Consider the following 26,613-nt stretch of genomic DNA (forward strand, 5'->3'; position numbering starts at 1 on the left):
CTGAGGTACACCAATTTTTCTGCAAGCCTCTAAGAAATTCTCCACATTTCTCCTGCACTTAGCCATTGTCAATTTAGGCTGCAATGAGAAAGAGAGAGAAAGTATATAATATGTATATACACACACACATGTATACAGACAACTGCTTCTTTTAGTATTGCCTCAAAGTCTCTGGCTAGAATTGTTTTATTGTTATGTGGCAATCATCAGTTTTATTTTTAAAATTTTATTGAATCATACATACACAGACACACACATTTATTAAATGCCTATTATGTACCTGTCATTGTACTGTTTTGGGGATATAAAAAGAGGCAAAAGACAGTCCCTGCCTCAAAGAACCTATAATGTAATGGGGAGGAGGGGGGCGTGGAGAAAACATGCAAACAAGTATAGATAAAGCAAGTTATAAACAGGAGAAACAGGAAATAATTATCAGAGAAAAGGCACTGGAATTAATAGGACTGGGATAGACCCTCATCTACAACACATACATATACATACAAAACAAAGAGTAAAATAGTTCCAGCAGGAAACTTTGTGTAAGGCAAGTACTAAAAAAAAGAGAATTATTAACTAAACACAGGCACATACAATACATACATGTATGTATACATGCACTTGTGTTTATAATCATGCAACAACACATATGTGATTAAATAAATTTTAAATAAAACATGATTATTACATAACAATATAATGCAATTATTCTAGTCAGGGGGCTTTGATTGTGTAATATAAGAATTAGAAAAAGGAATTAACTAAATAAAACTATTTGCTTCTGAATAGGTTAAAGATTCTGGATGCTTCTTTTAAGTGACAATAATATTTGAACTTCAAAATTTGTACTAGAAGTAACTAATTTTCCAAATGTCTATCTTTAGTGGAAAAAAAAATGCCGGGGCAGCTAGGTGGCATAGTAGATAAAGCACCTGCCCTGGAATCAGGAGTACCTGGGTTCAAATCCGGCCTCAGATACTTAATTACCTAGCTGTGTGGCCTTGAGCAAGCCACTTAACCCCTTTTGCCTTGCAAAAACCTAAAAAAAAAAAAAAAAAAAACTGCTAATAATTGTTTCCTTGCATAGCTATTGTGCCTGATGGTTCCTACCAATGCTTGTAATCACACTGTTCTAAGTTCTAGAAAACCATTTTGGTCTCATAAGTTTCTATTAGACATATTCCTCTCCTAGCTTATATGTTTTTACCTTGTCAGAATAACCAGGAAATTCATATGACCAGTTCTTCTTCCAATCCTGTATCTTTTATACTTAGGTCTAGGATTAAACAATCAGTTAGGTTGTCAAAGGGAAAATTTATTTGGAGAAATAAGCTGATGGGTGTAGGTAATGTCTTCAAAAGTGGAATTTAGTGACTCTCATACCTTGGTACCAGAAGTAACTATGGACATGGCCCTCCAGCAGGTGGGACACAAAGTTAAGAAACAGTGAAAATTGAAATGAGAGGCTAAATCTATACTAAAGAGTTGGAGGATTATCAATCTAGAGGTGGAAGAGATGACCTCATCTAATCTTCTAATTTTATAGATGAAAAAAGAGACTTGAAGAACTTAGCCGATGTCACACAGACATAATCTGAACCCACGTACACTTTCCATAGTACTATGTTGTCATTCCCATAGACTTTATGAGAGTGCTTAAAGATGCAGGGAACATAGGTGATGGAACTGTGGTCCTGGGCCTAGGCTGTGCTATTTTTATTTTATTTGAGGCAATGGGGTTAAGTGACTTGTCCAAGATCACACAGCTAGGCAATTATTAAGTGTCTGAGGCTGCATTTGAACTCAGGTCCTCCTAACTCCAAGGCTGGTCCTCTATCCACTGTACCACCTAGCTGTCCCTAGGCTGTGCTATTAATTATCAGATCCAAATTGATTCAAAAGTAAAAGGAAAAAAAATCTGTTTTAAGGCAATAGAAGAGTCAGTTCCTTTATTGTAAGGATAAAGGGATCCTTTTCAGATAGAAAAAATGAAATATTTTAGTACACTTTCTGGGTATGGTACATAAAGAAAATATACACTAGTTGCTATCTTCACTCTAGGAATTTTCTCTTGGAAAAGAGACTGATCCAATTAAGAAGGGATGAATATCATTTTTCTCTAGGTAAGTCTTTCTGAGGGAGTTGATAAAGAGTGACTATATTAGCTACTTCCAAGAAGGTGAGTATGTGATAGATATAACTTCAAGAGAGATGGGAACATAATGGAGGGAAAGAGGATTGGGGGGAGGAAAAAATCCAGCACCTACATGGTGAGGAAGCAAGAAATATGGGACCCTATCCTTTAAAGCACTGAAAAAATCCACCATCAATAACAATCATGAGATATGGAGATATGAGGACCTGTTTTATTTTATTTTTAAGGCAAAAGGGTTAAGTGACTTGCCCAAGGTCACACAGCTAGGTAATTGTTAAGTGTTTGAGGGCACATTTGAACTCAGATCCACTTGACTCCAGGACCAGTGCTCAATACACTATGCCACCTCCCTACCCCATTTTTGTCTTTGTGGGTCATAAGGACCCTTTTTTTTTTTTTAGGTTTTTGCAAGGCAATGGGGTTAAGTGGCTTGCCCAAGGCCACACAGCTAGGTAATTATTAAGTGTCTGAGACCGGATTTGAACCCAGGTACTCCTGACTCCCAGGCCGGTGCTTTATCCATTACGCCACCTGGCTGCCCCTGATAAGGACCCATTAAAAAAAAAAAAAGATTTCCTTTTCAGGTTTAATATGAGAACTCTAAAATAGATAACTCTAAGCTTTGGAGCTCTTCAGATGTTTGGGCAAGGACAAACAATAATCTCAACTGCCATTTAAAATGTGCTCTAGGAACCCTCAGCATCCTTGATAAATGAATCAATCAATAACTATTAAGAACATACTATAAGCTAGGCACCATGCTAAGCATTGAGAGAACAAAAAGATTTCTTATTTTTTTAAATAACATTTTGGTTAAATAAACTTCGATTAACTTTAAATCTCTTTTTCCCCTATTTTTCAATTTAGTTAAGAGTCACACTATCCAGTTGTTGTTAACTTTACAGGATAATAACTAATCTGAGATTTCACTTAAAGAATTTATTTGTTATAGGAAAGCCATAAGTATGTCATTCCATTCTCTTTTCTGAGATAATTTCAGTGTGCTAAACCTTAGCATTTCCAGAGTTAATGTTCTTCCTTGAAATTGTAAATTTATTGTTCAGAGTCTCCTGTCCTGCCAATTAAATTTTAAAAGGTTATTATTCGTGCTATTTCCTAGTTCAATAGCAAAATAAGTTAAGTATTTTCATTTATTAAACTACCCAACTAGCTGAGTAATTATCAAAGTGCTTAATTTTTCTCATACTTATTTTACATGATTTAATGGAAAATACTGAAATGGTGGTTGAAGAAAAGGAACCTTTACTTGGTCCAAATGAAATTTTTCCCTAAAAATCTAGCACTGTAAGTTTTTGAAAGTGATTTTTTTTTTGAAAAAATAATGCTAATTATATTTTAGGAAATGATAGCTTGTTAACTCAACTAAGAGAAACCAGGAAGTGTACAGAATAGAGAATAAACTTCTTCTTTAGTGACTTCCTCCAATAATATGCTGATTCCTATCTACTCAAGAACAAAATAAGATGTTTTTTGGTCCACTGAGTTTGTTTCTATACAATGGTTTCTGGCAGTCTTCTTTTTATACACCTGGATATATTTTCTAATCTCAGCATAAAAAGATGGCTAGCTGCTTCTTAAGGCATACAAATGATGGACTATGTACTTAGTCCTGACTGGCCCCATTCTGAATTTTATTAGATGAAGAAGAATTCATTCAAATCTTCTAGAGATTAGCCCAAGATTTTCAGTCTTTTTTCCTGAGTATCTGATATATGATCATGTTGCTGGACACAGGAGTCAAACTCAGGGTCTAAGACACACAGAAACACTTTCTTCTGATCAGAAGAATCTAAAAGTTGTAAGACAGAAGCAAGGCATTACCTTTGGAGAGGCTAGGGTAAGAACATGATAAAGACAAAATTCAATAGGCCTATATGTATATTAGGTACAAATGAAAAGAGAAGAATTGTCTATTTAATGAAAATACAAATTGTACTTTAGTCTGAAGAATCCTGGGATTCAGGAGACTTAGGTTTAAAATGCAATTCCAATAATTCCAAGTTATGTGATTATAAGCATATAACTTAATCTCTCTAGAGAGTATTATAGAACTCTGCCCAAAGAGCAATAAAACCAATCATACCCTTTGACTCAGCAATACTAATACTAGGCCTGTAACCAGAAGAAATCATAAAATTGGGAAAACTCCCACATATTCCAAAATATTCAAAGCAGCTCTGTTTGTAGTGGCAAAGAATTGGAATTGAGGGGATGCCCATTAATAGGAGAATGGCTGAATAAGTTATGGTATATGAATATTATGGAGTACTAATGTTCCATAAGAAACCATTAATGGTCGAACTCTAGAAAAGCACAGAACGAATTATGGATCCTGAGAGAAGGAAATAGAACCAAGAGAACAATGTATGCATTTACAGCAACATTGTGAGTTGATCACCCATGACAAATGCAGCTCCTCTCAGGAGTTCAGAGAGCTAGTACAAACTTAGAAGACTGGCTATGGACAATGCTATTACATCCAGAGGAAGAAAACCCAAACTAAACTAAACTTAAAAAACCCCTACAGAACCTGAATGAACACTTCATTCACAAATTTTTCTTACGTTTTTCTTTTCTATCTCATGGGTTTCTTCCTTTTCCCTTAATCCTAATTCTTCATACAGAAAATTACTAATGTAAATAAATAAAACACAAATGTGTATTTACAATATTCACCAAATTGTTATCTTGTATATAATGGAGTTAATATTTTCATTGCCTAGCACAGGTTTATGTGGAGGAATGTGTTTGGTAAAACTTGGGGCACAAAATAAATTTGTTACTACTATTAAATCAATAGGTAAATAGGATATGAAAATTTAAATCTAACTAAAAATGTAAACATGTAAAGTATCATTTAGGCTATTAAAAAGATTGAGTTGGGGGCGGCTGGGTGGTACAGTGGATAGAGCACCAGCCCTGGAGTCAGGAGTTCAAATCTGGCCTCAGACACATAATTACCTAGCTGTGTGGCCTTGGGCAAGCCACTTAAACCCCACTGCCTTGCAAAAACTAAAAAGATTGAGTTAATCTGTCAATTAACCAACTGTTCTCTAATACTTATAGGGCAGCTAGGTGGTGCAGTGGATAGAGCACTGGTCCTGTGGTCAGGTGGACCTGAATTCAAATCTGGCCTCAGACACTTAATAATTACCTAGCTGAATGACCTTGGGCAAGTCACTTAACTCCACTGCCTTGCAAAAAGTAAAAAAAAATTATATACGTACTACAGCAGGTGAGGGAACATGAATACTGGAAACAGATCGAGGCCGCACATGGTTGGCCAAATGACAAAGAACAACACCATCAGTAAGAGCTGCTCCAAGATCACATGGCAGAGAAACTTTCAACCGAAACTCAATATTCTGGATAAAAGAAAAGACTACACATTATAATACATTTTAATATGAAATATTACAAAGAAGGAAAGGACCTGAGAAGACTATGAAAAGACATTTCATTTGCATATGAAATCATTCAAAAATTGAGAAAAAAAGATTACTAAAATGGTGCAATACTTATATTCTCTTTCTATTTCAAGTGTGAGAATAAATTGCCGGGGTTCAAAAGTTACATTCTCTATCTTCTAGAGTATGTAAGGCAACTAGATGAAGGCACATTATAAAACTAATCATACGTATTTTCTGTGAACTGATCTTTCAGTCCCAGTGTAAAATAAATTGTTCACTACAATCTATATGCTCATAATAGGTTACATTCTTCTCCTCCTTCAGCAAGAAAAAATGTAAAGGACTTTGAAATTTCTTTAGATTTTAAATCTCATCTTTTACATTTAATCATGTCCTGAAGTCTCCAAAAAAAAAATCTGTTTATCTTAGTAGCACTGATTCAGAGGCTAAGAAGTGACATAATGCTAATGAAAGAAGAATTTATTTTCCACTTTACAATCAAGACAGAACATACTTAATGTTCTCAGTAAATGGGCCTTTGTTGTCAGGATTAATGAATGATGTCATGATGCTTGACTACAGTGGTACCACTCAAAGGTAACAGGAATACATACCTTTCGTAATTGATCAATTAACTCCAGCTCTTCCTCACGTAGTTTGGAATTCTGTCTTGATCTAGAATCTGCAGATTCAGAGGCTGAAGTAGCAGAAGAAGGAAGGGGTGAGGAATGACCTATAAAAACCATGAAAATAAAAGACTAGATCAGATAAACACCAAGCTTTGCATGAACACGAACACACTTGTTTTGAATAAACAAACAAGCGGGATGATTTCTCTATGTGGTTAACTTTGTGGTTAGATTTTTTTAAAAAACCTCATACTAATATTTCTACTTCAGAACAGTCAGAGTCTCCATGTTCATATTTAGAAGAGTTAGAACATTTGTTTCTGCTCCTTGGTTATTTCTTTTCCCTTCTGGGCCCAGGCTGAAAACTATCAAATTAACAAGTTACAAAGTAACAAGTAGTTTATTTTATAATTATTTTCATTATTCAAAAATGAAGAGACCAGGCTGTACCAACATAGAAAAAATATAATAATCTCAGAGGGAATTCAGAAAAGGAAGAAAGTCAATTCTGCATAATTCAAAAAGGTTATTCTATTTTTTCATTATATTCATTTCTACAATCATTATTTCTTGTTTTACTAGCTGGCTAAGATGGAAACAAGTACAACTTTTAATGCAAATAGTATTGTTTTATTTTCGATAGGTCACATGGCAGTGAGATCACAGATAAGGATATGTTTTACACTTTTGGCATGATAATGAGGTGCAGAGACCGAAAAGAATAGAACACATTAGTCTCATTCTGCAGTATACAAGCTGTCATTTTCTTTTTCTTTTTTTTTTTTTAAGATTTTCCAAAGCAACAGAGTTAAGTGGCTTGTCTAAGGCCACACAGCTGTGTAATTATTAAGTGTCTGAGGCCGGATTCGAACTCAGGTCCTCCTGACTCCAAGGCCGGTGCTCTATCCACTGTGCCACCTAGCTGCCCCATAAGCTGTCTTCTTCAGTACTATCACATACCTTTATTTGTTTCATCTCTGACAGCTGCTCGGAAAAGAAAACTTTCTGGTCGTTGGGGATGGTTTCTAAAGGGAGAAGCAGCAGGAGAATATGGAGGGGAAAGGTGTACTGAGACATCATGGAAAGACAAAAAAAAAATTGAGAATGAAATAAATTAAAATGTAATAGAAATCTTAAAGTAAAAATGTTTAATGAATAGACAAATAAGCATCAAATTAAAACAAGAAAACAGCACGAAAATTAATTTTGCACATCACAAAAAAGTATGGGAAAGGTAGGAAGGCCTACATACAGAATATTTTTACTTTATACAAATATTTTAATCTCTCTGAAAGTGTTATTTGAATTGACAGTGCATGAATTTTTTAAAAACTTTTAGGCTGTCCACTTTTCATTTCAAAAGCTAATAAAAATTAGGTGACTAATCTGTCCAACCCATCAAAGGGTCATAATGGCATCCATTTTATTTTTTTTAATTTCTACTTCAGATAAAGAAGTTACAGCATGGAAATATTTGCCTTTTGAAAAACAATTAGCAAAAAAAATTCTCATTATATGAAGGAGTAATCTAATTTGAAGCTGCTTAACTGTGATTTTGTGCTATTACCTGTTTGGATTGTAGGTGAACTTGGTGAGATGGTAGGTCTGTCATCATTCTGTGGATAGACAAATGTCAATAGTTATAATTCAATGGGAAGTAATTACTTAAACCCATGATTCCTTTGAGAATGTGTAAGGAAAGTATGACCTTTCACTTGGAAATAAAAATCAGATACAAAGATTTGTTAATTTTCTTTAGAGGTTAAATTTAGTCTTTTAGTTTGCATATGAGTGATAGAAGAATATGTGCTCCTATGGAAACAGGAAAAGCTCTGCTTCATGAACCATTTTGGATAAAAAAAACTATTATATTATATATGATATATATATATATATACATATATATATATATATATATATATATATATATATATATATATATATATATATGTATATATATAGTATACTTTACAGGAAGAACACAGGAAAGGCATTAGAACAAAATTCCATTTTACAGCAGTGCTTTCCTAGAATATCTAACAAAGTACTAAGGGCAGAAGAAAGAATGTGTGGAAGTACTGATCTAAGGCTAGCCAAAAGAAGGAAGGAGCAGTTTATGAATTTTAGATAAGGAAAGTATATTTGGAGGTATACTCTGTCTCAAGGAAAAGTTTTTGAATATTTCAAATTGTAAAATGTTTTGAATTCTTGGATCCTAGGGAACTAATAAGCCTTTCTTATTGATCAATTCAGGTTTTAGTAGATAGAAGGAAATGATGAATAGAACTGCCAGACCTTATGATTTGGACTAGCAAAAACAAAGTGAAAGTACATGAAACTTTAGGAGAAAGCAGCTTATAATTGATAAGGAAGAGGAGGATCCTGGTATACCCTGGTATACCAGGGTAACAAGGTGGCATGGTAGAGTTTAAATTTGACATCAAGACTAGCTAAGTGACCCTGGGAAAGTCATTTAATCTCTGTTTCAGCTTTAGTTTTTTCATTTGTAAAAGTGGGATTAATAATAGCCCCTAATTCCTAAGGATGTTCTGAGCATCAAATGAGAGATCTGTAAAGTACTCTGCATATCTTAAAGTAGAAAGAAAAGAAGGAAAAGCATTTATTAATGCTAAGTGTTTTAGAATAATTATCATATTTAATCTTTACCTAAAAGGAAAGAGGTGCTACATAAATATTGGTTTTATAGCAACGTGATGTGTACTTTACTTTTTTGTTTTTGCAAGGCAATGGAGTTAAGTGACTTGCCCAAGGTCACACATTAAGTCTTTTAGTTTGCATACGAATGATAGCCTCATTTGAACTCAGGTCTTCCTGATTGCAGGGTCAGTACTCTATCCACTGTGCCACCTAGCTTCTCTGGTGAGTACTTTAAAAAGGATTTTACAGGATTAGAGAAAAAAAACAGGTGGATTCAACAGCCTGTGGTTATTAAAGGGAAGTCAGCTCAGGAAAGTTTAACAATAAAGTTGTAAATAATTTTAATGGGGAAGAGAGGAAGAAGATATCTGAATAAATGTGGCTATATGGGGAGCTCTCTGATAAACTCAGATTTTAAAAAGTTATATTAAAAAAAATTCCAAAGATGACAGAAAGAATCCAATCTAGGAAAAAAAAACTAAAAAGTCATTAAAGACCTAAATCAACAGGGTTAAGATGGCTGAAGTTCAGTATAAACTGAGGCTTGCAAAGAAAAAAAAGGAGCAAAAACAAAAATGACTTAAAAAAACCCAAAGAAGAAGCTATGTTGAGAAGGACTTTCCCAGGTTCAGATGGCAAGGAAGTATCCGGAGCAGGATTTGAACTCAGGCTTACTGTTCCAACTAGTTGCCTCTGATGCTGGCAGATGTGATAACCCAGAAAGAGAATGTAGAAAGAGAACCTAGATCAGAGCTTTGGTTTCTAAACTAGTGGAGAAGACAGATGAAAATCTAAGATTGAGGAGTGGAGAGAAAGGCAGGAGACCCAAAGAGGAATACTATTTTAAAAGCCAAGGGAGAAGAGAGCACAAGCAAAGGGAATGATATATGGTATCCAAAGCTGGAAAGAGAAATGAGAAAAGGACACTGAACTAACCAGTGAAGAGCCTGTTGATAACCTTGGGGAAAATCATTTCAGCTAGGGGCAGGGCTTGAAGCCAGACTGAAAAGGACTGAGAAGCAGTAGAATAAGAAAATGAAGATGATGATAACAGACAATACTTTTCTGAGTAATTCTTCCCTACTATTATAGAATGTTAACATACTCACCAAATAGCTATCTCTTGTCTTTTCAGTGACTGTCAATTTAAATTCATCAGAGACTAGTATTCTAATAAATGTAGTATCATTAAAAAGAATATTGCCATTAGAGATATGAGCCTTCATATCATATATCAAGAAGCTTGGGGTCACCAAAAAAAAAATACTGCCCAATTTCTAAAATGCAATATAACCCAGTTCCCAGTTTACTTCTAGGTCTACTTGATCATTCTACTTCACTATTCAACATGTATATGAACAGATAATCTCTATAAGATGCTGTTCATTTAATATCATATAAAAATCTGGATAATAAAGTTCTTTTTATCCAATTTTTCTCTGTATTTAATGAAGCCAATTCTTTTGATTATGTATTTTATTTAAGGAACTCTTTCATTAAAGGGAACATTTAAGGAACTGTTCCATGGTTTGATGTAATTAGTACAATATCATTTGTACAAAGAAGCCTCTGGAGCATGCCACCATCCATCTATAGGAAATGTGCTGGACATCCTTCATAAGAGTAGCAAAAAACTTTAGGTGAGCTGTGTGCGTGTGTGTGTGCATGCATAATATGTATATATTCCTGTTTTATGCCTTAGTTGATACAAATAATTATAGGCTCTTCAAATATTCCTCAAACTTTATTCTTCAAATAAAGTTATTTGTGATATTACAAGATTCAAAGAATAGTCTAAGGTTTTAATGCATGTATAAGACACATCTATCAAAGCAAGTCTTGAAGATAGTGTTGTTCCGAATCAAATGCTTTTTTAATAATCCACAAACAATAACCACAGTGAGATCTTGAACTTTTGTCTACCTTTCAGACTGACTATAAATATGAGGTCTGCTAAAGAACTCTGAGAAAATCTGACTATTTCATTTTATTTTCAAGAATGCCCTAGACATGTTTAAAAATTGTTTTCATAAAGAGTTTTTAGAGATAGACAGATAAGTGGTAGAGTGGATAGACTACTAGGTCTCACATCAAGAAGGCTCAAATCCAGCTGCAGACATTTACTAGATGTGTGACCCTGAGGAAGTCACTTAACCTTTCTCATCTATTCAGTGAGCTGGAGAAGGAAAAGACAAACCACTTCTGTATCTTTGCCAAAGGGTCAGGAAGAATCAGACATGACTAAAAAATGACTGAACAATGAATACAAAAGAGATGGAAATAAAGGCAGCAACTATTTTGTTTTTGTCTTTGTATCCCCATTACCTAGAATAGTGTCTTGCACATATTAAGCCCTTAATAAATACTTGCTGAATTTACTTGGCTCCATATAGCAAAACAATAGAAAGGCAAACTTTTGCTCAATATGAAAAATAACTTTAGGGGCGGCTAGGTGGCGTAGTGGATAAAGCACCAGCCCTGGAGTCAGGAGTACCTGGGTTCAAATACGGTCTCAGACACTTAATAATCACCTAGCTGTGTGGCCTTGGGCAAGCCACTTAACCCTGCTTGCCTTGCAAAAACCTAGAAAAATAAAAATTAAAAAAAAATAACTTTATCAACTATAGCTACTCAAATAAAAAAACTGCCTTCAGAGGTTCTCAGATGAAGGATAGACGGTTGTCAGGAATGCTGTAGAGAGACTCTGAGACGCACCTGATGACTTAGAATCATGTGATTTCTTCAATTCTAAGTTCTGTCCTGGGGGACTGGAAAGAGGATGACTTTATTACCACAAAACTTAGCTGAGCTCATCAACAGATGGAAGCTCTTCCATTGGGGTAAAACCATTCATAACTTGATTTTTGTTAAAGTATTTTCTAAGTTTTCCAAAGAGGATCTGATCAACACATTGACAAAATGAGGATTAATTTACTTAAAATGGTGATTAGCTAAGAAGAAATTGGTTAAACTTAGAGCTAGAAAGAAATCATAAAAATTAGGCTAAAAATGAAAAAAAGGTGGGGCAGTTAGGTGGCAGAGTGGGTAAAGTACGGACCCTGGAGTCAGGAGGACCTGAATTCAAATCCGATCTCAGACACTTAATAATTACCTAGTTGTGTGACCTTGGGCAATTCATTAACCCCATTGCCTTGCAAAAACAAACAAAAAAAAAAAGGAGGGGAGGAATTTCCTTTAGTTTTTCAGGGCTTCATATTTCTCATTATGCCAAACAGGACTTCATGAACAAATCTGGAATATAACAAGCAAAAATGGGCTTAAATTGCACCATGATGGGTTCAAGTGAGATAAGATTAATTTCTTGACAATTAAGCTTATTAACTTAAGTATGGATTACTAACAAAATTTGTAGAATTGCCTTCCCTGCAGGTCTTTAAAAAGAGATTAACAGGGGTGGCTAGGTGGCACAGTGGATAGAGCACCAGCCCTGTAGTCAGGAGTATCTGAGTTCAAAGCTGGCCTCAGACACTTAATAATTACCTAGCTGTGTGGCCTTGGGCAAGTCACTTAACCCCAATGCCTTGCAAAAACTAAAGAGAGAGAGAGAGAGAGAGAGAGAGATTATCACAGTTTATTATTTTTCTGTCATTAACAGACTGGGAGTAGAGGGCAGAATAGACAACCCTTAAATAGATAAATTCTTTTCTTCTTTATAAGATTAATATTTCTGTGGAAAATTTTGCTGTTTTTAGGTTTGGAAAGTGTCATAACATGATCTATTCTAAGAGGTAAAATATGATGTTATTAGTTTTAATCTGATTTTGTATTTTTACCAAAGTAACAGACTTACTGATGACAAAAAACTCTGTTGAGAAGATAATCAAATGACATTTGAAAAACTCTAAACCAACAGAATTAATGTAGTCACACACATTTGGTATATGAAAAGATTCTGAAATAAACACCAAAATAGTGTTATAAATTAAATATAACTATGTAAGTGGGGAAAAAACAGCTATACATCAAAAAAATAAAAAAGTAAATGTAACAAAATCATAAAGATGAAGTAGGACTTGAATAAAGAGAGATGAGAAGACACCCCACATTCATCCCTTCATAGAAATGAGAGATCTACAGCGGGTTGAACATTATACTTATTTTCAAATTTTTTCAAGTTATCAGTTGTATTGACTTTTTTTCTCCCCCTGTCTAAAATACTCTGTCATCTGAGCATGGCTCTCTGAGAGGTGGAGAGAGAGGCATATTCGGGAAAACTATGATGATATAAGAAACAGAAAATATCAATAAAAACTGTAAAAGAAATAAGAAATTAACCTTAATCAGAAATTGTTACTGAACTACTGCATTGGCAAACAACACAGATTTAAAAAACAAAAGATACATTCTCCCCACCCCCACCCCCATTTTCTGGTGAATTTATATTAACAAGATACCTTGAGAGGTCTGAAGGCAGAAGAATGAGGCAGGGTAGTAGTAACACAGCCCACTTGAGTCAACCCTGACATCGACTGAATTCCAAAAAGGCAAAGAAAGATAAAAAGAAGGCAGCATTTATGTTAGTAAAATTAGCAAGATTAGAAAAGAAAAAGAAGAGGTCATTTATATATTCTTATGTCTGATTTCAAGTTGAAAGGGCAGGAAGAGAATATTTGTTAACAATCAAACCAAACTCAATATAAAAGAAAAATTTCCATTGTGTGTAACATTATCCTCCTAATTCTGCAACACTTCAGTATTTAATAAGCCTGAAATGAATTTCATGAAAAATATTTTATAATATGAAGAGAAACAGACAAGAACATAATAATTTTTTAACATAAAAAAGTGAAAATTTACATCAAAATTACATGGATTAAAAGGATTTAAATCTAAAACTAGTTTTAGTTGAATAGTATAAGTGCCTCGTGAAAAATTATCAAATAAAAATCCAGTTCAGAGTAAATTATATTTGAATCTAATAAAGATATGATTCTGTGTGACAAAGTAGCAGAGGAATGATTTATAAACAATTAGGCAGTCTTTACTTTATAGGAATGATAAAACATATACTATCACTTAATCAGATTCTTATATTAAAATAAAAATGATTTTAAAAAGCAATAAAGAGTATGCTGTGGGCTACATACACACACACACACACACACACACACACACACACACACATAGACACACATACACACAGACACACACACACACACACACAACGAAGGCATTCATTACATAATTTTAAAACACTTGAACTGAAAACCGAAATATTTAAAATTCACATTGTATGTTATTAATAAATGTATATTTCTGACGGATATGTACAATTATAGATATTGAGTAAGAGGAACTAATACATGTTCAAATTTAATTTATAATAAGGTGAATAAAAACATTTTTTAAAAGGGACTTGAAACTGGAGACAGGATTTTTCAAAGAGATAGTGGAGATAAATTTTGACTAAGTAATAAAAAATTTAAAATGATGAATTCAGTTAAATTTTAATTAAAAATATCTAAAACTAGGAATATAAATTTCATATAGACAACCTCAGGTATAGACCTAGAGTTGTCTAAATGAGATATTAAATGTATTTTTGTCTTTTTATGACCTCAGAGAGAAAAAAGTGAAACTATATTGTCTCTTGTTCAAAATATGTAGGTGAACAATTAAACAAAAAAAAAAATTTCCAGTGCCAGAGAGATTCACAAGTGAATTCTATCAAGCATTTAAGGAGCAATTGGTTCCAATTCTATATAAACTCTTGGGAAAAATAGGAGGATAAGATAATAAGATAATAAGATGGAACTCTGCCTAACTCCTTCTATTACCCCATTATGGTACTAATACTTAAACCAGGAAGAATCAAAACAAAGAAAGAAAATTATAGATCAATTTGCCCAATGAATATGGATGCAAAAATCTTAAATAAAAATCTCAGCAATTACAAGTTATCACTAGGATAATACACCATGACCAAACAGGATTTATCCAGGAATGTAGGGTTGGTTCAATATTAGGAAAACTGTTAGAATAACTGACTATATCAATAACAAATCTAACAGGAATCATATGATTATCTCAATAGATACTGAAAAAGCCTTTGACAAAATATAGCACCCATTCCTACTAATAACACTAGAGAGCATAGTGATAAATAGATTGCTCCCTAGAATGATAAGCAGTATCTATTTGAAACCATCAACAAGCATTATATGCAATGGGGATAAGCTAGAGGCATGCCCAAAAAAATCAGGGGTGAAGGATGCCCATTATCATCATTACTATTCAATATTGTATCAGAAATATTAGCTTCAGCAATAAGAGAAGAAAATAAATTGAAAGAATTAGAATTGGGAAGGAAGAAATAAACTCTCACTCTTCGCAGATGACATGATGATATACCTCAGAGAATCCTAAAAAAAAATAATCTAAAAAAAACTACTAGAAACAATTAGCAACTTTAGTAGTCACAGGTTATAAAATAAACCCACGTAAATCCTCAGCATTTCTATATACTACTAGCAAGATACAGCAGCAAGAGCTAGAAAAAGAAATTCTATTTATGGTAACTTCAGACAATATAAAATACTTGGGAGTCTACCTGCCAAGTTAGACTCAAAACTCTATGAAAACAACTATAAAACACAATATCAATTGCTCATGGATAGGTCAAGCTAATATAATAAAAATGACAATTCTACCTAAATTAAACTACTTTTTTTTAGTGCCTTACAAATTAAACTTCCAAAAAATTACTTCAATGAGCTAGAAAAAATTGTCACTAAATTTATATGGAGAAACAAAAAGTCAAGAATATCCAGGGATTTAATGAAAAAAAAGTAGAAAAGAAGGTGGCTTAGCCTTACCAGATCTAATATTATATTATAAAGCATCAGTCATCAAAACTGTCTGGCATTGGCTAAGAAATAGAGTGGTGGATCAGCGAAATAGACTAGTGCAAAAGAGACAGCAGGAAACAATTATAGTAATCTGCTGTTTGATAAACTCAAAGTGTCCAGCTTCTGTGAGAACTCTCTCTTTAATAAAAACTGTTGGGAAAATTGGAAGTTAGTATGGTAGAAACTTGTATTAGACCATTATCTCACACTCTATACCAAGATAAGATCAAAAATGGGTACAGGATTTAAAAGATATTATAAGCAACTAGGAGATCAAGGAATAGTTTATTTGTCAGAACTATGGAAAGGGAAGAAGTTTATAACCAAGGAAGAGATGAAGATCACTAAAAAAAATTAGACAATTTTGATGACATAAAATTAAAAACCTTTTACACAAACAAAACCACTGTAACCAAGATAAAAAAAAATGTAACTTGGAAATAATTTTTACAACTACTATTTCTGACAAAGGACTCATTTCTAAAATAGAGAATGGAGTCAAATTTATAAAATAACAAGCCATTCCCCAATTGACAAATGGTCAAAGGATATGCAAAGGCAATTTACAGCTGAGGAGATCAAAGTGATCCATAGTCATATGAAATATTGCTCTAAATCACTAATTATTAGAGAAATGCAAATTAAAGCATCTCTGAGATACCAACTCACACCTCTCAGACTGGCCAATATGACCAGAAAGGACAATGATCAACGTTGGAAGGGATGTGGGAAATCTAGAACACTAATGCATTGTTGGTGGAACTGTAAACTCATCCAACCTTTCTGGAGAGCAATTTGGAACTATGCCCAAAGGGCAACAAAAATGTGCATACCCTTTGATCCAGCAATACCATTGCTTGGTCTATACCCTGAAGAGATGATGAAAAAGGGTAAAAACATCACTTGTACAAAAATATTCACAGTAGCCCTGTTTGTGGTGGCAAAGAATTGGAAATTGAGTGAATGTACTTCAATTGGGAAATGGCTTAACAAACTGTGGTATATGTCATGGAACACTATTGTTCTATTAGAAACCAGGAGGGATGGGAATTCAGGGAAGCCTGGAAGGATCTGCGTGAACTGATGCTGAGTGAGAGGAGCAGAACCAGAAGAACATTGTACAACCCTAACAGCAACATGGGAGTGATGATCAACCTTAATGGACTTGCTCATACCAACTGGGCAACAATCAGGCACAATTTTGGGATATCTGTGATGGAGAATACCATCTGTATCCTGAGAAAGAATTGTGGAATTTGAACAGAGACCAAAGACTTTCTATGTACCTTTAATTTAATTTTTTAAAAACTGTCTTATTATGTAATTCTGCTATATCTCATACTATATGTTTCTTCCTTAAGGATATGATTTCTCTCTCATCACATTCAAATTAGATCACTGCATACTATGGGAATGATATAAAGACTAACAAACTCCTTTCTGTGGGGGGTGGGGGGAGGGAAGCAAGAGTGGGGAAAAATTGTAAAACTGAAAATAAAACCTTTCTAAAATTAAAAAAAGATGAAAAAGAAAATTGTAAAAAATTATTGATTACATTACAAGCAAACTTATATTAATTATATTATATTATAGTGATTATAAGCAAACAACCAGGACAATTTTGGGCTATCTGTGATGGAGAATACCATCTGTATTCAGAGAAAGAATTGTAGAGTTTGAACAAAGACCAAAGACCATTACCTTCAATTTAGGGGGAAAAAACCAATTATCCTATCATGTAATTTTGCTATCTCTTAATACTTTATTTTTCTTCTTTAAGGATATGATTTCACTCATCATATTCAACTTAGATCAATGTATACCATAGAAACAATGTAAAGACTAACAGAATGCCTTCTGTGGGTGGTGGGGGGAGGGAAGCAGGATTGGGGGGAAAATTGTAAAACTCAAAATAAATAAAATCTTTCTTAAAAAAATTATTGATTAGGGGGTGGCAAGGTGGTGTAGTGGATAAAGCACTGGTCTTGGAGTCAGGAGTACCTGGGTTCAAATCCGGTCTCAAGACACTTAATAATTACCTAGCTGTGTGGCCTTGGGCAAGCCACTTAACCCCATCTGCCTTGCAAAAAAAAAAACCTAAAAAAATTATTGATTAAAACAATTAAGATTTCATATCCAAATGTAAGGTTCCATATAAAGAATATAATTAACCTTCAGACATTACATTCTTACCTATTATATAATCACAATAAAATGTAGTTTATGTGAATGGCAAGACTAATTTGTAGAGAAAGAGGAAATCATTTTTAATTTGATTGATCAAGGAAGACATCAAGGAATATTGGGCATTTGAACAGTTTCTTAAGGAAGAAATAGAATTTCAAAAGCTTGTGATGAGAGTAGGGGATATTCTAGGTAGAGGGAATAGCAAGAACAAAGAAGCTGACGCAAAAAAAAAAAATCCTGTTGAATCCTTTAAAGATAAACATGAAATCTATGTTGAAATGCCAAAAGATATATAGAACCCAGATTTAACATGTGTTCAAAATGGTAGTCTAGACTGACTAGAATACAGGTTTCAAAAGAATGCCTGAGAGCTTTGTATTTATAATTCTAGACTAGTCTACACCAAGCTATATGCTATAGCTACTCTTCTGTTGAACTGAACTACTTGCCATTCCCCAAAGACTGGAAAACTACGTAGGTAGAAATAGGTCTGCTCTGATTTTATAAAATGCAGTGTCCAACAACATCCTTCAAAAGCTTAAGTAAAAGTGTCTTTTATAGGTAACCACTCTAGGACAAACAATGTAATAGCATTATGTAAATGCTAGCTATTATTATTATTAGATGTTTATTTTTACTGTGTAAAAATATTATTTTATTTGTGTCAAAAATAAGCCATTGTTTTCCTGATAAGAGGTTCTGTGCTGTGTCACCAGCTAGTCTTTCGGATGCTTAAAGAGAACAACCATGTCTTCACCCAGTCTCCTTTTCTTCAAATTGAAACAGCTCCAGTTTCACCAATGCAAGAAGTTTAAGAGAGAGGAAAAGATGAGAATAAAAGAAGAATAAATGAGGAAAAAAGAGAAAGATTTTAATTCCTATAGAGCAGCATTTCTTTCCAGAATCACTTGATCACTATTAAGCTAAACCATTACTTTAAAAAAGTCTATAAACTTTCGACATTCCCAAAGTTCAGTGTCTCCATCTCTCCAGCATTTCTTGTGTTAAAGAGACATTAGAACATGCTAAATAACTCAGTCATGTTTCTTCCCACAAAGACGCATTATTATTTAATTATCATCGGGTCCTACCTTGAAACCTAGGCTAATCTCAGTATCAGCAGGTCTGCTTCTAGGAAAAGAAGGTATTTTATTTTTTACTATTTCAGAGAACTATAATTATTACTACTAGCAGGACAGTACTCCCCTACAGTGATGGTAATGTTGGCATACTACTTAATTTATTATAATACTTTTATTTCTTTCTGTTGCCCTAATTAAATCCAACCATCATTTATTCTAAATATATTATAAATCCCTTCTTTGTTTATTCAGTTTACCTCACAACTAATTCTCTCTTCTCACAACATTTTTCTCTGGAAGAGAATCTAACCTCAGACTAAGGAGAACATTAGGATAATTAAGTTCCTTTATACATTCTTATCTCTACCTCAACACATCAGTAGCTCAGATCTGTTTTCTCATTCTTTCTACTAGTCTCAGATGAAATAGTTTTTAACAAAACAGTGAGAACATCCCAGAGAGGTGGAGGTGAGAAGTGAGCAGCAGAAGTCATTTTAGATGTTTGCCAACTATCCTTTTAATTTCAGCTTCCACAATTTTGCTTTCAAACATTTTATTAGATAATGTATTGGGGTGGGGAAAATCTACTACAGCTAGTAGTACAAAGTTATAATGATGGTAAAAAGAGCTAGAATTTATTAAGCACTTACTCTGTGTAAGGCAGTTTGCTAGGTATTGAAGTAGGTGTAATTATTAGCTGAGTCCAAGGTTACATAGCCACTAGTAAGTATCAGAAGCTGGATTTAAACTCAGGCCTTTCTGAATCCAGAGCCAGGCTTTCGTTTACTACACCACCATACCATTTATAAAGTATGCACATTTCAGCAAGTAAACTTAGGCCCAGAAATATTTACTTCCTCTGTTTTGCAAATCAGGACATTTGATTTACTCCAATCCCAGGACACTTCACATATTTTCCATCATATAAGAATCACTAACAGTGGAGCTTAGTAATAAATCACATCCTTTGCTCTAGTGTCCTTAACTCAAAAGCAATTAAATGATTTCATATTTTCTCTAAATCCTTATTATCTATTATCTTTTGACTTGGAAGATAAAAAAAAGCAAAATCAGAGCTGTACAGTTTTAACCTTCTGTGTCATTAGTTACAATCTCAAATAAGATGATACATGTATAGCACAATACTAACCAGACATCATTTGAAAGTATTATTATTATTATTATTATTATTATTATTATTATTATTATTATTATTAACAACTTCATTTCTATCCCCCTTGGCTCAGCTGTAAAATGGGAAACAATATATTTGTACTACCTATTTTATAAGGTTGTTGTAAGGCAGGGGTATCCAATCTTTCAGCTCTTCTGGGTCACATCTTCCAACAAAAACCCATCAAGGGTCATATACAGAATTCAGTACTCATTCATGAATAAAATGTTAACTCACCCCATCAATACAACAACAAGGCCACAGAATGTTTGGACATCTCTGCTAAGGAAAGCTTTTTTATAAGTTATAAAATGTTACATATAGACATTTAGTGGAAAGCACTAAAGTGTACACTGAGGAGACTTCTGGAGTTCTAGTCTTAATTACGTATAGAACTTTGGGGAACTCACAATGTCTCTAGATCTGAAGTTCTTTCGTATATAAAAACAAGAAACTGAAATATGTTATTTTATGGTCTTTTCTAGATTTATTATTCAATGATTATGTATTACTGCATTTTCCTGGTTTCTCTTGTTTCTGTAACAATATTTTTCCCCATTTCCTTTGCTATTTACTTTTCTGTCTTAAGAAAAGTGGGTCTCTCAAGGTTTCTCTTTTTCCTCTCTATGTACACAAACTGCTTCAGTGAGCTCATCCAATTATTCCATTTTTGCCTATATTCCTTTTCTACTAGTCACGCATTTGTCCTAGAACATCACCTTGGTTTATCTTTCATTCCCCCTTCTATTTTATGTACTCATTCTCATTCAACTAGAAAAGTACAGGGGCTTCCAAACCAGTTTCAAGTTGTTCTACAATACATCTCCTTTGCTCTGGCCTCAACTTTTTCTTTCAGTGTTAAGCAGAAACCCTGTCCTTCTTTCTGGAATGCCTTGTTCCTTTATCCTTCTACTTGTCCTATCATTTATCAGTCTTGGATTCTAATGCGATACAACAATTCACCATTGAATCTTCCCCTGGGCATTTACAAAAAGGAGCATGCTCCAGTAAGCTCCCTCTTTGCTCTGGTCTTGCAGAATCCTTATCTTCCTTCAAGGTCCAGTTTTGTTCAGATGCCATCTTCTATTTCCTACTTCCATCAGTTCTTAGCATTTTGCCTATCCTCATGTTGCCTTATATTTTATTTACCTTTGAAGACAAGAGGATGTTTTGTTTTTATCTTTGCATATCCAGCACCCATTTCAGTGTTTTACACTATGTACTTAATTGGTCTCCCAGATCTCTCTTTTTCAATTTATTCTGCTTAAAGGTTACTTTCTTAAATCAACATTACATGATATCACTCTCTTATTTAGCAAACTTAAAGAAGCTTCTCTTCAACCTATAACATCAAATCAAACAAAAAAAGGATTTGTTTGGTTTTCATGGTCCAATATAATCATGTCTCAACAGATACTTCAATTTTGTTTTCACTTTACTCTTTACTAAATACCTCCCAATGCAGTGGGACAGGTCTCCTTACCATCACCTAAACATCCACTGCTAATACCCATTTCAGTCTTTCCTATTTCTGGAATGATCTCCTTCCTCCTTCTCTCGAAATCATCATTGATTACCCAACTCAAAATCTATCTCCCTCCACAACTGATTCAGCCCACAATGATTTCTCCCTTCTTTTAACTCATTTTTACTCCAAATCAAAGTTTAGTGGTTAGTTGCTTTATGCATAATGGTTTAGTCTCCCCAAGTATACAAGATAATTTTGTATATCTAAATATATATAAAGAATGTTCCTAAAGTCTTAGTGCAGTTTTAAACCTCAAATTTTGAAAGTATAACTCTTCCCAAGATCTTTGGATCATCCTATAATATAAATTTTTTGAGGGAAGAGAGCACAAATATTTACTCTGTATTGCACCCTTTCCACTATGTCTGGCATAGTACAGGACACCAGAAATTGAAAGAATACTTAACTGATATAAAAATTTCTCTATGTCTGATAATATGCTTTGTACCTTAAAAGGGAAAAATGATGTTTCTTATAGTTTCTGTGTCATTCTGATTTTATTCACAGGCATATTCTTAATCAACAAGATGGTCACAGTGACTTGTAGTGAAAAATTGTTGATCGGATCACTCCTTCATAGAATAGGATATTAAGGCACCAAGAAGTCAATGGATGGAATAGGGAAAAGGAAGAGGAAAAAAAGGAGGACTGAAGTTACCCTTCATATACTTTATGATATCTTAGCTACAATCAGCAGAATAAAAATAAGGGGTGGAACAGAAGTACAGGTTTTTATTAATTCTGAAATTAAGAGGTTTGTGTTTAAATTTAGTAAGCAGACAATTAAGGCATTCCAGAAAATTTTTAACATACAAGAAAAATGCAATCTTAGGAACTGCAGAAATTCATAGTCTCCTAAAATTGAGGCAGCAATTACATGACATGATGGATAGAGCATGGTGATATATAGGTGGAGTCAAGAAGACCTGAGTTCAAGTGCTACTTCAAACCATTACTAGCAGTTATCACTTGATCTCTCTTAGCTTCAGTTTCCTCCTCTGAATAGGGATAACACAGTAATATCAACTATGTAGGGTTGCTGTGTGAATCAGAAGAGGTAAGACAAGTTACAATGTCTTGCAAACTTTAAAGTGTTACGTGAATATTAGCTGTTATTACTATCATTATTGAAATTAGGTTAAACTACAACTTTTGCCATTATCCTGGGATTTTTCCTTCAAAGATCCTCAACTAAATAGGTTATTCATTTTAATCATTAACAAAATTATTAACAATTTTAAAAATATCTTGTATTAAGAACAGTTTTGAAGGCCAAATCTTCATAATTTATTAGTTATTATATTTTCTATCATTTCCATGAAAAAGCAATTAATTCTGATTTCAGTAACACTAAATGAAAACTTTCATACAATGGAAACATTAGCAAAATTTTAGAGAAATCTCCAAGATTTTCCAAATTAAAAGTGCTTCATCTCTCTCATACTGAAATGGACAATGGTTGTAGAACACAAAGAAATTTTGACAATGGTAGGAAATGTACTAAGAATTTCAAACTCAAGCATGCAGTCACTCCATGCAGGAACAGGAAGTTGAATCAAGCATTACTTTCAAAAGTAAAAGAGGATAGGGAACTGCTATGGTCATCAGATTTTTAAAGTGCTAAATTTAAAAGCACAAAATAAGATAACATAAAACATGACAGTTATTTCGAAATAGATTTCTCCTCACAGGGTGGAAAATAGAATTTATGAAAATTGAATTAATTTTCTGGAGATAAAACAGGCAATAGAAGGAAACATTAATCTTCAAGAACATTTAAGAGGTAAAATAGATTTATAATCCAAATATTAAAAGTTACAAAACAAAATAATTATTATCAGTATAGATCTGCTTTTTAAGAACAAACTGGTAGATATCTCATTTTATGATTAACTATATGCCATAAAGATAATTTAGTAAAAACAGATGGTCTGTGGACCAAAATTAATACTCAAACAATAAAGAATATGTATACTTAGAAACCAAAGCTACTTCCCAATAATAACATTCAAGAATGAAATTATTCAGTTCCCAATTTAAATTGTGAACTTTTAGAGAAAATAAAAAAGGCTATTTTTTTACCGTGGTTGTAGAAAATGGTACATAAATTAAACTGAATATGATATAAATGAAGAGTTATAGATCTCTTGTGGAAAAAAATTACTTTGAAGGTCATGTTTTATGTTATTTGCAATATTTCTGAGGGAAGTGTATATTCATGACATATGCTCTCTAGACTCAGCAATGTAAAAATTGTTATTTCATGCAGGATTCTTACCACTAACAAGGCACTATCATCAGTGTGTTGAGACCTTCTGGATGGAAAGGGACACTAGGGAAGTAGGAGAAAAATGAAGTAATGTCAACAATATACAGCAAGGGCAGAAGATATAATAAACAAATATACACACCTTGGAAGAAGACATTAATATAAGATGTAACAAGAAGACTGCTAGCAATGTACAACATTCATAATGCCTTGGAATTTTGTTCATATCAACTAATCAACAAACATTTATTAAATGATTACTCTGCATCATGAATACTTGGACTTCATTGGGTGAATGCAAACAACTTATATACTACCTAAAACTCCATGTGAGCAAGAAGCAAATAAGGCAGTTCACACTCGGCAGAAGAGGAAGCAGAAGCACAAGCACTACAGTGACATTTTCATGCCCATTCAGTGAGGGGAGGAAAAAGCAGAAAGAAATTATGACCTACTCATGTCAAGTAAGTCACCTGTCTGGCTTCTCAAAGAAAATCCACGACTATAGGAGTTAATATTCAAATACTAGATAGATAAATTTGAAAATTAAAATTCCAGTTATTATCTTCTTTTAATTTTGTCCAGAAGCAGTTTAACTATTTGGAAACTTCATATAACTTATGAATATGTTATCAAGAAAGGAAAAAAAATTATAGAAGGAAGGTAAGAAAGAATACAGATTATGTGTTTCAAAAGTTCTATTGGAGTTATAATTCTATATTCTGTTTAAGATACTCAGCTAACTCAAAGATCTACCTATAAAGAATCAAATAAAAATATTTATTAGCCAATTAAAACTACAACAACAACTTTTTTTTTGGTCTGGACCACTAATTCATTATTAGTTTATATAACTTTTTATAATACACATCCTTGATGTATCAAAGAAAAGATTAGAATCCAGGTCTTGTAAATTCCAAGGACAAAGCTCTACCCACAACACTGCATAATGGATAATTATTTGAAAACAAGTTTGAGTCACAGTATAATTTTTAAGTGCATTCTGTATTTAGGCTTACCTGATTACCAATATTCAACAAGCATTTAACTGTGAAACACATTCATCACATAAAAAGTTACTTTACAAAGTACAAACTAGAACTTATATTTGTCACTTGACACATATACACATCAATTTTCCAGAGTATGGGTATCCAATGTTTTAGATCTTCTGGGCCACATCAGTGTCCAAAAAAAATTGTCAAGGACTGCATGGAGAAATGAATATTTATTTATTACTACATGGTAACCCATGTTACCACTGTGTATAATGATAAAATATAATAATGTCACATGAATTGACTTTTAAGACCACATGCAGCCCAAGGGCTAGACACACCTGTTCTAGAAGAAGTGAGTTCCCTTATGCTGGGAATGATAAAGACAGCACTGTAGAGGAAATAGGTTATTAAACAAATGCAAGTTTTAACAATCTTATCAGAAAGAAAATTAGTTCACAACAAGTAGATGACTTCTTAACAAGGTCAGGAACTTGTACATAATGAACATGTAAAATAAACAATCTATTCAATATTGAAACACTAACTTACAAAGATGGAATAAACAGTGATGGATAGTACATGATTAAAAAAATCAGGGGCTGCTAGGTGGCACAGTGGATAGAGCACCAGCTCTGGAGTCAGGAGTACCTGAGTTCAAATCCGGCCTCAGATGCTTAATAATTGCCTAGCTGTGTGGCCTTGGGCAAGCCACTTAACCCCATCTGCCTTACCCCCCCCAAAAAAAATCATGTAGAAGTAGATGTGCAGAATAAATGAAATTTGAGATTAAGTAAAAATGTCATCAGTTTGATGAGAAAAAACTGTTAATAACATGAGACTCCATCATCTGAGAGATAATTTCCGAGGACAATATCATGATACAATCATACTTTCTTACCTCGCTGTCAAGAGGGCTTTGTTTCTGTGGACTCTGTGATGCTTTTTGCTATAAATAAAGACAGAATTGTTAAGACTACATAAATCACAAAAGAGAAATTTAGATCTTCATCACAAAGCATTTATTATGGTATATATTTATTGGTAGGGGGAGTTTTCTGATGGAGATTTTCCTATATTAATGAAATAGCAGGTTTATTTTTTAAAAATCAATTATTAAGCACCTACTACATACAAGGCATTATGCCAGCAGTGTTCAGAGATTGTAATATAAGGATATCTAATGACCCTTTTCTTCATGGACTTAGAAATGAAAAAAGGTAAATTCAATAAACTTATATGCTGCACTATTATTAAAAGTATATGAATGAATGCATTCATAAATCAAAATCACATCTTCCTGATTCCAGACTCACCACTTTATAACCTGCAATCACCTGTCTGCCTTTGTTTTGTTCATTAAATTTAGAATAAAACCATCAAAAAAGAGTATTTTATACTAAATAAGGGATAGAAAAAGAATGCTCAGTCAAACCAATTAGATAAAGATTCACTATTCAACAAATAGGGAAAACTAGAAAGTAGTCTGGTAGAAATAAGATTTAGATCAACATTTAATATATACATAAGTTCCAAATGGATATATGTACTAGATGTAAATGAGAGGAACAGGGAAGGAAATACCCTTGCCAATTACAGATAAGGGAAAAGTTCTTGAACAAATGAGAGATAG

General features: G+C 33.4%; 1 protein-coding gene across 6 annotated transcripts in view; it reads right to left on the reverse strand.

Moving 5' to 3' along the window:
• LRCH3 (leucine rich repeats and calponin homology domain containing 3) overlaps positions 1–26,613 on the reverse strand; it is a 150,085-nt gene that overhangs the window by 16,034 nt on the left and 107,438 nt on the right. For 2 of the 6 annotated variants that reach the window (XM_074214729.1, XM_074214726.1), the window contains exons 13-20: positions 25,882–25,929; positions 23,992–24,045; positions 13,289–13,363; positions 7,783–7,831; positions 7,176–7,283; positions 6,201–6,319; positions 5,404–5,541; positions 1–78 (exon numbers count right to left, since the gene is read on the reverse strand). In XM_074214729.1, coding sequence (XP_074070830.1) covers positions 1–78; positions 5,404–5,541; positions 6,201–6,319; positions 7,176–7,283; positions 7,783–7,831; positions 13,289–13,363; positions 23,992–24,045; positions 25,882–25,929 — 669 coding nt within the window. The remainder of the gene's footprint in view (positions 79–5,403; positions 5,542–6,200; positions 6,320–7,175; positions 7,284–7,782; positions 7,832–13,288; positions 13,364–23,991; positions 24,046–25,881; positions 25,930–26,613) is intronic. The other 4 variants (XM_074214731.1, XM_074214728.1, XM_074214727.1 and 1 more) reach the window with 3 other exon arrangements.

This window comes from Macrotis lagotis, chromosome 1, assembly GCF_037893015.1.
Source record: "Macrotis lagotis isolate mMagLag1 chromosome 1, bilby.v1.9.chrom.fasta, whole genome shotgun sequence".
Lineage (NCBI taxonomy): Eukaryota > Metazoa > Chordata > Mammalia > Peramelemorphia > Peramelidae > Macrotis > Macrotis lagotis.